This window comes from Chelonoidis abingdonii, chromosome 22 (genome assembly GCF_003597395.2).
Source record: "Chelonoidis abingdonii isolate Lonesome George chromosome 22, CheloAbing_2.0, whole genome shotgun sequence".
NCBI classification, from domain to species: Eukaryota; Metazoa; Chordata; order Testudines; family Testudinidae; genus Chelonoidis; species Chelonoidis abingdonii.
The window spans coordinates 29,685,622-29,697,762 of NC_133790.1; the positions used below are offsets into that span (position 1 = coordinate 29,685,622).

Genomic DNA, 12,141 nt, shown 5'->3' on the forward strand with positions numbered 1-12,141 from the left:
GCAGGAGGCAGGGCAGGTTCCACAGGGCTGGATCCTCTGCAGGTGGAAATCAGCAACACTCCTCTGAAACCTTTGCAGCAGCCATGGGTCTGGCCCTCCATCTCGTTAACTTCCTGTCAAATGTCGCTGCTCCTGAGCCTGGCACCGACCTGGACCCATGTGCGGCCTGGCTGCTCCAGAGAGTTCTCACGAGAATCCCTCCTTAGCAGCATTTCGCCTCGCTACGAAATACTAACCACCGAAAGCTGAACAAGCAACCACTCCCCCAACCCTTCAGCAGCTCTGCCCAGGGCCTAATGCTCCGCCAAGCCGCAGCCTGGTGGGGGTTAACGTTAGCCTAAATCAGCGCTTCTCAGACTGGGGGGTCTCGACCCAAAAGGGGTCACAAGGCAATTGTATGGGGGTCATGAGATCACAAAAAATATTGCCAGGGTGATGGGGAGTTTGAGGGGGAGAGGGGGTACAGCAGCTGCTCCCCGGCCACCCAGCTGTAAAGGCAGCGCCGCCACCAGCCGCAGCACAGAAGTGAGGGTGGCAATACCATGGGTATGCTCCTAGGGGTATGCTCAGTAACTTGCTATTTCTTTTGTGTGTGGGAGTAGGGGGGGAACGCCACAGCCTTAAAGAGTTTCCAAAAAACTCAGGGGGGCAAAAAACATTCTGAGCCCCCCTGACCTAAACCATCATGTCCCTAACACAGGGATTGTTCTCAGACTAAAAGGTCTCCCCTGGAGTCACCCCTCCCCCAGCCCAGCACCTCTCATGCCACACTGGGCACTGCGGTTAATAGTGGCCCGGGAGGAACCGCGCCCCGTGCTGGGCCACCTCCTGCTGCCGTCAGCACAGGACTCCCTGGGACCGTCCGGCAGTGCTGGGCTCAGCATTGACTCAGAGAGGAGAGCGCCCCCTGCTAAACCACTCACACCACTCCCTGCAGCACTCCCCTTAGTGCTGGCCTGGGTCACGGCAGGCAGCGCTAACACAGAGGGGAGAGTGCCCCCGCACTCATGAGGACGTGGGAATTTTTCATAATATTTTGGATGACCAGTGCAGGTGCCTCAGTTTCCCCAGGTGGTGCATGGTTAACTAGGCTGGGGGAAGGTTGCTTGCTCTTTGCAGAGACCCAGAGATACAGACACACCTGAGGCCAAGTCGCCTGGGGGGCCACACCCATGAAGAGAACGGCCACTCCAACTGCCCAGAGATTTGGCACCTAGCAACAAACGACCGCGCATTGCCCACCCTCCTTAGGAAGCCAGTGGGATGTGACTGGCTGGAGAACAAAGGGCTGGGGGCAGGTTGCTAAGTGTGGCTTGCTGGAGGCCGGAGAGAACTGAAGCTTCTGGACTGGGACTAAAGAGGGGCTCAGAGGGCTCTGGACGGACCCGATGGCCCAGTCTGTAACTTTCTGTTCTCCATGTTAACTAAGGACTTTCCACGCCGTGTTCCAGACATCTACTAACCCTTCCTGCTGCTACACCGCTGGCTGAGAGGCCCTCCCCAGCCAGGAAGTTGGGGGCACACAGATCCCTCAGATATCCAAGGCCGGTGGATTCGCTGAAGGGAGCTCATAGTGTGACAGATGGGTGCTGAGGGCTCTGAAGTTTGGTCCCAGGAGGCGGTGAAGCCAAGCAGTTTCCCATAGTGACCCTATGGGTGTGACCCTAAGGGGTTGGCTGACACACTGTTCTAGAGCCCATCCAGGGACGGTTCGAGAGCTGGTCAAGAGCACCGGACCTATGGCTCCATGACACCTGTGCTGAGCCACCCACACAGGAGAGTCAAGAACAGCATCAGAACAGCCAGACTGGGTCAGACCAATGGTCAGCCCAGTCTCCTGTCTTCCAACAGTGGCCAATGCCAGGTGCCCCAGGGGAAATGAACAGAACAGGCAATCGAGTATTGTCCACTCCCAGGTTGTGAGAAACAGAGGCCAAGGACACTCAGAGCATGGTTCTGCATCCTTGCCCATCCTGGCTAATAGCCATTGATGGACCTAACCTCCATGAATGTATCTAGTTCTTTTTTTAACCCTGTTATAGTCTTGGCTTCACAACATCCTCTGGCAAGGAGTTCCACAGGTTGACTGTGAAGAAATACTTCCTTTTGTGTGTTTTAAACCTACTGCCTATTAATTTCATTGGGTGACCCCTGGTTCTTGTGAAGAAATAAATAACATTTCTTTATTCACTTTCGCCACGCCAGTCAAGTTTTTATCCCATTGTAGTCGTCTCTTTTCCAGGCTGAAAGGTCCCAGTCTTTTTAATCTCTTCTCATATGGAAACTGTTCCATCCCCCTAATCATTTTAGTTGCCCTTCTGTGCACCTTTTCCCATTCTAATGTATCTTTTTTGAGCTGGAGCGACCGGATCTGCACGCAGTGGGCGTATCATGGATTTATATAGCAGCATTATAATATTTGCGGTCTTATTTTCTACCCCTTTCTTAATGATGCCCAACATTCTGTTCGCTTTTTTGATGCCGCTGCGCACTGAGTGGATGTTTTCAGAGAACTAACCACGATGACTCCGCGATCTCTCTGTGAGTGGTAACAGCTAAATCAGCACTGAGTGGTTTGCAAACCTTCCCTCCCCACTGAGTCACAAATCCCTGGTTTTACCCACACTGACTGTGACTCATCCATTCTTTGCAGCATTGCCCACGACAAGCATAAGTGTTATATTAGCAGCAGTGCTGTTATCAGGGGGCTGTCTCCAGCTCACTGCTTCCTGCTGCCACACTCGCTTGGCTCGCTTACTCAGACTGCTCCCACTGCGCGGGTCTGGATTCCCAACCCTGCAGCCAGGGAGCAGAGACTAGCCACCGTCCTTGCCCAGGGGCACAGACACTCTCGGATGCCATCACTGGGGCTTGGCATGAGCTCCAGTCTTTTCACCTACCCCAGCCCACCTGTGCAGCCGCGGGGGCCGCAGGAACAATACAGGGGGAGGGATGTGCCTGGGTGCCAGTAGCTCTGGGCAGCAGGTGTGTATTCTGCAGCCACTGGGCTGAATTTGCCAGCGGGGTCCCAGGATTCCTCCCATTTCAGAACCCAGCTTGGGCATCTGCAGCCGCTTCTTTTACATCCATTTGCGGCTGTTGGCAATGGATTCAGCATGCACCCAAGTGACCCATCCCTCCTGGCACCACTTCTGTTTCTTCTGCTATTAAATGTCATTGATTTTATGCGGTGCCCGCATGCTCCATGGCGTCGGTGCCAAAGAGGTTGCTTTGCCAGAGCAAAATCCTGTTGCAGACACCCTTGGGGGAGGCCGGAGGTGGGGGTCAGGGTGGCTCGACTTTTGTGGCAGCCAGGCCTTTCCACACCAGGGGTGAATGCCTCACCTGGATGTGCCCGCTGAAATGATCAGCAGTGAAGGAGTTAATGCTGGTGCCAATGAAATGGTCTCTGTGGGGGCACTGGAGCTGACCCCACCCCTGCAGAGCTGCAGGAGGCCACTCTCCCCCTCCGAGCTATGGTTGCAGGCTCTCTGCTGACTCAGGCCAGGGTCGCACACTCATGATGGGTTTGTTTTTCTCTCCCAGCCAGGAGGGCCCAACATGTGTTGCCAACCCCAAGTGTTCAAAAATCATTAGCTAGGCTCACCAAAAATAATGAGATTGGCTTTAAAATCATGAAATCAATACTAGATTTGGAGTTCTTTTTATGTGCCTTCTGCTTTGTGAGCCTTTAGGGTGAATTGGGTCACATTTTTGAAGCTTTCTCCATAGCCATGAGGCCTAGAAACTTACTTTTTCTTTAAGAAACAGCTGGAAATCCTCAAACATCCGCCACATAGAACTCCATTGAGCTGGGGCTTAAGGAAAACAATATTATCCTGAGCTCATGCAGAATCACGAAGCACCAGAACTGGTTCAGTATCAAATGTCCATGCTAGCCAGTGGTCCTGTTGCTGACATGGCCAATTGCCACAAGGTGCACCACAGGACTAGACAGAGCAGGAATCACCAAAGTGATCCATCCGTCGCCATTCCCAGCTCTAGCAAACAGAGGCTAGGACACACCACCTGCCGCCTGGCTAATAGCCATTGATGACCAACGCCCATGAAACTGTATCTGTTCTTTGTGAAGCCTTAGTACTGGCCTCACAATCATCTCGGCAAAGATTCCATAGGTTGACTGTGGGAACAATTGGGAAAAAATACTTCCTGTTTGTGTTAACATCTGCCTATTTATTAATTGGATACCCCTCCTACGTTGCTTCGTAATGAGAAGAGTAATACACTCCTTATTTATTTCTCCACATCAGTCAGGTTAATCGACCAATCTAATCTCCCTGTAGTCACTCTTTCCAAGCTAAAAGATCCCAGTTCTATAATCTCTCCTCATACGGAAGCTGGTCCATAACCCTAACATTTTGTTGCCGCTTTTCGAAACCTTTCCAACAGTAATCTTTTTTGAGATGGGGTGACCACATCTGCAAGCAGTATTCAAGATGTGGGTGTACCATGGATTTATATAGCAGCAATATGATATTTTCTCTCTTATTATCTATCCCTTTCTTAATGATGCTCAACATTCTGTTCGCTTTTTTTTACTGCCGCTGCACATCAAGTGCATGTTTTCCACAACGACTCCAAGATCTTTCTTGAGTGGTAACAGCTAATTTAGACCCCATCATTTTATATTTATAATTGGGATTGTGACATTGCACTCCACAGTCTTTATGAAAATATGCTTATTATATGAATATGATATAACTGAGGTGTTAGATGGGTCTTGTGAGATATCATTGGAAAGGTTATGATTTACTGAATGTGATTATCCAGTTTGTGTGCCTGTATCATTTCTGTATCTGAAGTTAGGAATATTGACTACGTATCTGTATATCAACTGTGCTACTTTGGGTGACACCCACTGCTCACACTTCACACAATGGAAAAGCCAGACCGGGCGGATGGCCCATCAGCGAGGACAATGGACTGTGAAAAGCTTGGCCTTTCTGTGGACACTCCATACTGCCATGACTCATGGATGCTGTGACACTACAGAGTCAGGTGACCTGGGCACCTGATATAAAATTTTTTATTAAAGCTAACGTTAAAAAAATTGTGTAACACATAGGTTGGGAAAAGAGTGTCTGTACATCTGGCCATAGTGCTTAGATTACCCACAAATACAAAGTTAGGTTTTAAAAGTCACGTGATACATAGTGTACATAATCAGCAATAACCCAAACGTAGGTGAATAGATTTAACAATACAGTCTAGATATTAGAATGCGAATTCTCGGGGAACATCACTCATGAAAAGCTGGACTGCTGAACTTTTCCACTGGGAGGTGGGGGAATCAAACAAAGGATTCCTGCCATATGGAAATCCTATATAAGATGGGGGAGGAAAACAATCAAGGTCTTCAGTTCATTTCTCCTTCACCTCTCTGCCCAAAGAGATACTTGAAAACAAAAGGTCTGGAACTGAGCGGCACGGGGAAGAACTGTGTGACCCAGGCTGGACAGATATCTGGTCTGTGAAGGAATCTACCTAAGACAATATCTAGGGTGAGGAATTACTACTTGTAACCAATTCCCATAGTGACTCAAGCTTAGTTTACACGTTTTGTTTTATTTGCTTGGGAATCTGCTTTGTTCTGTTTGCTACCTCTTAAAATTCACCTTTTGTAAGTAACAAACTTATTTCTTGTTGATAATATAACCCAGTTTGTGTCATTTCTACCTGGGGGGACAAGAAGTTGTATACGTCTTCCTCCACACCGAGGGAGGGGGCAAATTTCATAAAACCTGTGGGTCTGTCCCCCTTAAAGGGAATGGGCACCACAGTGCTGGGGGAGCCCCGAAGGCTGAATCTTTCCAGAGCGGGTCTCTGTCTCTCTGTGCAGCTGGGCGTGGCCCTGCCTGTGTGCTTGGCTGGAAGAGGCTTGTGAGCCTAACCCAGCAAGACCAGGTAAAGGGGACCCAGGCTGGCAGAATAGCCTGACTCAGTGGCACCCCAGCACATCCGGTGGCATTCAGAGGGGCAAATGGTCACAGGGATTATGTTTTTCAGTTGCATCACTTTGCATTTATCAACACTGAATTTCATCTGTCATTTTGTTGCCCAGTCACCCAGTTTTGAGAGATCCTTTTGTAGCTCTTTGCAGTCTGCCTGGGTCTTAACTATCTTGAGTAGTTTTGTATTATCTGTAAATGTTGCCACCTCACTGTTTACCCATTTTCCCAGATCATTTATGAATATGTTGAACAGGACTGGGCCCAGTACAGACCCCTGGGGGACACCACTACTTACCTCTCTCCATTCTGAAAACTGACCATTTATTCCTACCCTTTGTTTCCTGTCTTTTAACCAGTTACCGATCCATGGCAGGACCTTCCCTCTTATTCCATGACAACTTACTTTTCTTAAGAGCCTTTGGTGAGGGACCTTGTCAGAGGCTTTCTGAAAATCTAAGTACACTATATTCACTAGATCCCCCTTGTCCACATGTTTGTTGACCCCCTCAAAGAATTCTAGTAGATTGGTGAGGCGTGATTTCCCTTTACAAAAAACATGTTGACTCTTCCCCAACAAATTATGTTCATCTATGTGTCTGACAACTCTGTTCTTTACTATTGGGGATTGGTCCTGCTTTGAGCAGGGGGTTGGACTAGATACCTCCTGAGGTCTCTTCTAACCCTAGGATTCTATGATTCTATGATATAGTTTCAACCAGTTTGCTCAGTATTGAAGTCAGGCTTATCGCCCTGTAATTGCCAGGATCGCCTCTGGAGCCTTTTTAAAAATTGGCGTCACATTAGCTATCCTCCAGTCCTTTGGTACAGAAGCTGATTTAAATGCTAGGTTACCGACTACAATTAGTAGTTCTGCAATTTCACAGTTGAGTTCCTTCAGAACTGTTGGGTGATACTGTCTGGTCCTGGTGACTTATTACTGTTTATCAATTTGTTCCAAAACCTCCTCTAACGACACCTCAATCTGGGACAGTTCCTCAAATTGTCACCTAAAAAGAATGGCTCAGGTTTGGGAATCTCCCTCACATCCTCAGCTGTGAAGACTAATGCAAAGAATTCATTTAGTTTCTCCACAATGGCCTTGTCGTCCTTGAGTGCTCCTCTAGCATGTCAATCGTCCAGTGCCCCCTCTGGTTGTTTAGCAGAATTCCTGCTTCTGATGTACTTAAAAAAATGTTTACTCTTGCTTTGTGAACCTTTGGCAGGGCCGGCTCCAGGCACCAGTGTAGGAAGTAGGTGCTTGGGGCGGCCTATTTAAAGGGGTGGCATGTCCGGGTCTTCGGTGGCAATTTGGTGGCAGGTCCCTCATCCCCTCTCTTCCTCTTGGACCTGCCGCCGAATTGCTGCCGAAGAGGAGGAGAGGGAGGACCCGCCACCACAGTGCCGCTGAAGAAGCGTCATGATTTAGCTGCCGCTTAACTGCTGCCACTCATCGTCTTCTTCTATTTTTTTTTTTCTCTGCTTGGAGCAGCAGAAAAGTTGGAGCCAGCCCTGGTCTCTGGCCAGCTGTTCTTCAAATTCTTTTTTGGCCTTCCTAACTGGAGTTTTACACTTCATTTGCCCAAGTTTATGCTCCTTTCTATGTGCTTCACTAGCATTTTAACTTCCACTGTTTAACTGCTGCCTTTTTGCCTCTCACTGTTTCTTTTACTTTGTTTAGCCACCGGGGCACTTTTTTGGCTCTCTTACTATGTTTTTTTTAATTTGGGGGATACATTTAAATTGTGCCTCTATTATGGTGTCTTTAAAAAGTTTCCACGCAGCTCTTTGTAGGTCCAGAAAGGAAGCAGCAGGTATCCCCTAGGGGCCTTGTCTACACACAACTGGTGCTGGTTTCATTAACTCCTGCGGGGACACGCTTACTTTGATGTAAGAGCAGCTCAGTTTGGTTTAGCTTAAACACAAACCTAAATGAAACAAGCCTGGTTTACACTGAACTCCGAGCGTCCACATGGCCTTTCGCCCCAATTTAGAGTTCAAACCCAGGGTTTCTCTCCACCTACCAGTACAATTACCGCTCTGCAGCTGTCCTGGTGCAGGGCCCCTGTGCACACTCTCACTCCGGAATGACCCTAGGTTTCCCTTTGGAGCCAAGTCCCGAGTTAACCCGTGCGGCTGGTCGAGCAAACCGCTGCGTCCCCCCAGCTCCAGCCGGGGGCTGTCAGTGGCTCGGGCCCGCTCTGCACCCCAAAGCCCGGGGACCAGAGCGTTCCGGGCGGCACCGTGTCATAGGGAGGGGCCGGAGCCCCCCCTCGGCAGCGGGACAGGCGGGGGCGCAACTCCAGGCTTGCACCGCCTCCCTCCCCTCCCACCGACGTGGCAGCGGCCCCAGCAGCAGGCTCCGCTCCGAGCCCCCTGCACTCCCGGCTCGGGCCAGTCCGGCCCCATGCGCCGCCTGCTCCTGCTGCTGGCCGGGCTGCTGGCGCCCCTGCGCGCCTACGAGCCGGACTGGGGGAAGCTGCAGGGGCTGGCCCGGGGCAAGGTGGAGGTAACGGCGAGGGGCGCGGGGAACCACCCGCTGCTTTGGGCTGGAGAGCGGGACGGGCACGGGGCGTGGGGGGATCGGGCCGGGCCGAGCGCTGGGGAGCGAGGGGGCGGCCACAGGGCGTGGGGGGATCGGGCCGGGCCGAGCGCTGGGGAACGAATCAGCGCGGGGGCGGCCACGGGGCGTTGAGGGATCGGGCCGGGCCGAGCGCTGGGGAGCAAGGGGGCAGACACGGGACGTGGGGGGATCGGGCCGGGCCGAGCGCTGGGGAACGAGGGGGTGGACACAGGGCGTGGGGGGATCGGGCTGAGCGCTGGGGAACGAGGGGGCGGACACGGGGCGTGGGGGGATCGGGCTGAGCACTGGGGAACGAGGGGGCGGACACGGAGCGTGGGGGGATCGGGCTGAGCGCTGGGGAGCGAGGGAGCGGCCACGGGGCGTGGGGGGATCGGGCCGGGCCGAGCGCTGGGGAACGAGGGGGCGGACACAGGGCGTGGGGGGATCGGGCCGGGCCGAGCGCTGGGGAGCGAAGGGGCGGACACGGAGCGTGGGGGGATCGGGCCGGGCCGAGCGCTGGGGAGCGAGGGGCGGATCGGGGACTGGGGGCCAGGCGGAGCCCTGAGGATAAGGAGTGCTAGGAGTGGGTCATGCAGGGACGTGGGGTGTCCAGGCAAGATGGGGGGGGGGAACGTCCTGCCTCCCGGGCCTGTGTCTTAGCGCATCCCTCTTCCCCGAGCTCTCCCTGTCTCTGAGCGAGGGGAGCCCCATGAGCAGGCTGCTGTGCCAGCGCTTGGAACCCGAGTAGCCAAACTGGGGGGAGGTTGATCCCGGGGGGCTGCAGCAGGACCGCCCGCAGCTGGTCGCTGGCTGCTGCCTGGGGAGAGGAGCCTCACCCGTCCCTCCTGTCCCCAGAGTGAGAGCCTTCTCCTCTGCTGCGCCTTGGGGTACCCCTGCCACCTTGCGCCTCCAGAGCCCAGCTGGACCCAGTGCCTGCCCCTCCCCGTGTCATAGGGGTCTGCTGAACCCCCTGGGCAGGGTACCCCAAATCCTTCTGGGGAGACCTGGGCTGGAACTAGAACTGAGATCTGAGCGCCCCAGACTACCTGGGAGATGAGCTATCACCTGGGTCCCACGTCCACTCAGCGATTAACCAGGAGTCCCGGGGTCTCAGGGAATCTGGGGAGGGGCCAGGGTGCTGGGATGGGGGGCGGATGACCTGGGGGCAGGGGTCCCCTTTACCTGTGAGCAGCAATGAGTGCTATGGAGCAGCTGGATGGCGACCACACACCAGTAGAAGGTGGGGAGAGGCACAGCCCTAGTGGGGATGAACCCCCAAACTCTGGTTGGGGAAGGGGGTGGAACATCCGGATGAGTTCCCCTGGAAACCATTAACATGACCTGTTACTAGGACAACCTGATGCGTGCTTCATTAACATGGCAACCAGGCATTCTGCTTCTCCTGGTGACCTGGCCCTGGAGACATGGAGGAGCCCAGTGTGGGGCAAGGGCAGGTGGGGAGGGGCTGGGTCCAGCAAGGAGCAGCCCACCCTGCCCAGGGGACGAGAGGAAGGGTGACCCCATGGCTGGGGCCCTGCTCAGCCACAGGCTCCTTGTGGGACCCTGGCAACTCACTGCCTTTCTGGCCTGGGGGTGCAAGCCCTGCACAGCCCCAACCCATTACAGACTGGGAGGAACTCAGACACTCTGCTGATGGAGGCCATAGAAGGACCAGCTGGGTCTGGGTGGGGTCAGTGGGATGGAGCAGAGGGCAGGCTGAGGCCCTGGGGAGGTGCCCTACAGAGGGGTAAGGGGGTGTCAGAGGGGTGGAGTTGGAGGGGGTGCAAAGCCAGATTGAGGTGGTTATAAGTGGGATTGCAGGGGGCAAGGGGCATGTGAGGCTGTGGAAGTGGGTTACAGGTGGGGCTGCAGGGTGATGGGGGGGGTTGCTGGTGGAATTGCAGGGGGATAGTGGGGAGATTGCAGTGGGGTTAGGGGGTGGCTGGGGGCAGCTCTCACTGCCTGTGCACTCTCTTTCCCACAGACCTGCGGAGGATGATGGCTGAATCGCCTGAAGGAGGTGAGTGCTGCTGCTCCCTGGGCTGGGGACACAGGGATCGAGCCCCACCCCCTCCACTGGGCTGTCATACAGGGGACAGAGGCACCCCCTTGGCCTCCTCCTTGGGTCCTTCCTCCCCCAGGCGCTGCTTGTGCTGGGGTCAGGCTCTGACAGTGCTTTGCCAAACCCCTCTGCCAGGGCAGCTCTGGCAGAATGGGCAGGTGCACAGGTCTCATGCAGCCTCCTGCTTTCCCTGGAGGTTCTGCAGTGTGAGGGAGCCCTCCTGGTCCTTTGTCTCGGGGGCAGCACTCATCTCTGCTCTCTTCCAGGTGAAGGCTTTTGTCACCGAGGACATCCCTCTGTAGTATCCTTTCCTGCTCTGGGGTGGGCCGGACGGTGGATGGGGAGGGGGCTGGCAAACCTGGGATTTGGCTCCAAGATCCAAGCTGATATTTCCAGCCTGCAAGACTGTGAACCCCTGTGCGTGTTAGTGGGTCTGTGTCGCCTGCCTGAGTCTGCAGACAGCCTGGGACAAGAGCTCCCATTCATCCCAACTGGGTGTTGACTCTGGAGCCTGACGACCATTTGCCACTAACTTGCCCAGCATGCCGAGCGCTGTGGGATGTGGTGGTGGCTCCTGGGGACAGCTGCCTGGTGTCCAGGGCTGCGGGGGATGGGGGCTATAAGATCAAGCTCCCTTTACTCTCAGAAATAGCATCAAGTCCCTGTGCCTGGGGGGAGGGGAAGCAGAGATGCTGCACCCCAGAGGCAGATGCTCAGCCACTTGCTGGAGGCTAAACCCCACACTGCCTCCCACCACATCTGGGGCCAGAGCCCCAGCCCTCTACTTCCCTAGACACTGTGCTAGGACCAGGGTCATCCCAGAAGCTAGCCCAGGGGTTGCTGGGATGCTCAGTGAATTGCACATCAGCAAGGGGCCCGTGCCCTGCTTTCCCAGCCCAGGGGACACAGAGGACCCTGCAACTTCCAGGCCTGGGGCCCTGAGTCACCCAGGCCATGGTCAGTGGGATGCTGATGCCAGGCCAGGGCCCTGCCCCATCACTGCCAGGATCCTTAAGGGCACCTTCCAGCCACAACCTGGTGATGAAGCATCTCCCTGGAGCTGACCCTGAGCTTGTGCTGCTCAACTTCAGATACGAGGAGCTGGAGGTAAGAGCTGGCTGGGTGGGGGGAGAGAGGGGTGCTCCTGAGTACTCTTAGAATCATAGAATCTCAGAGTTGGAAGGGATCTCAGGAGGTATCTAGTCCAACCCCCTGCTCAAAGCAGAACTAATCCTCAATAAATCATCCCAGCCAGGGCTTTGTCAAGCCTGACCTTAAAAACCTCTAAGGAAGGAGATTCCACCACCTCTCTAGGGAACCCATTCCAGAGCTTCACTACTCTCCTAGTGAAAAAGTTTTTCCCAATATCCAACCTAAACCTCCCTCACTGCAACTTGAGACCGTTACTCCTTGTTCTGTCATCTGGTACCACTGAGAACAGTCTAGATCCCTCCTCTTTGGAACCCCCTTTCAGGTAGTTGAAAGCAGCTATCAAATCCCCCCTCATTCTTCTCTTCTGCAGACTAAACAATCTCAGTTCCCTCAGC

At 54.0% G+C, this 12,141-nt stretch overlaps 2 protein-coding genes across 2 annotated transcripts in view; one reads left to right on the forward strand and one right to left on the reverse strand.

The window, feature by feature from the left end:
* LOC116817868 (2'-5'-oligoadenylate synthase 3-like) overlaps positions 1 to 12,141 on the reverse strand; it is a 209,185-nt gene that overhangs the window by 94,904 nt on the left and 102,140 nt on the right.
* The window catches only part of SELENOM (selenoprotein M), a 14,704-nt gene continuing 10,925 nt past the window's right edge, over positions 8,363 to 12,141 (forward strand). Inside the window, exons 1-4 of the mRNA XM_032768300.2 lie at positions 8,363 to 8,478; positions 10,517 to 10,552; positions 10,861 to 10,895; positions 11,623 to 11,701. Of these exons, the coding sequence (XP_032624191.1) occupies positions 8,377 to 8,478; positions 10,517 to 10,552; positions 10,861 to 10,895; positions 11,623 to 11,701 (252 nt within the window). The 5' untranslated portion in view covers positions 8,363 to 8,376. The remainder of the gene's footprint in view (positions 8,479 to 10,516; positions 10,553 to 10,860; positions 10,896 to 11,622; positions 11,702 to 12,141) is intronic.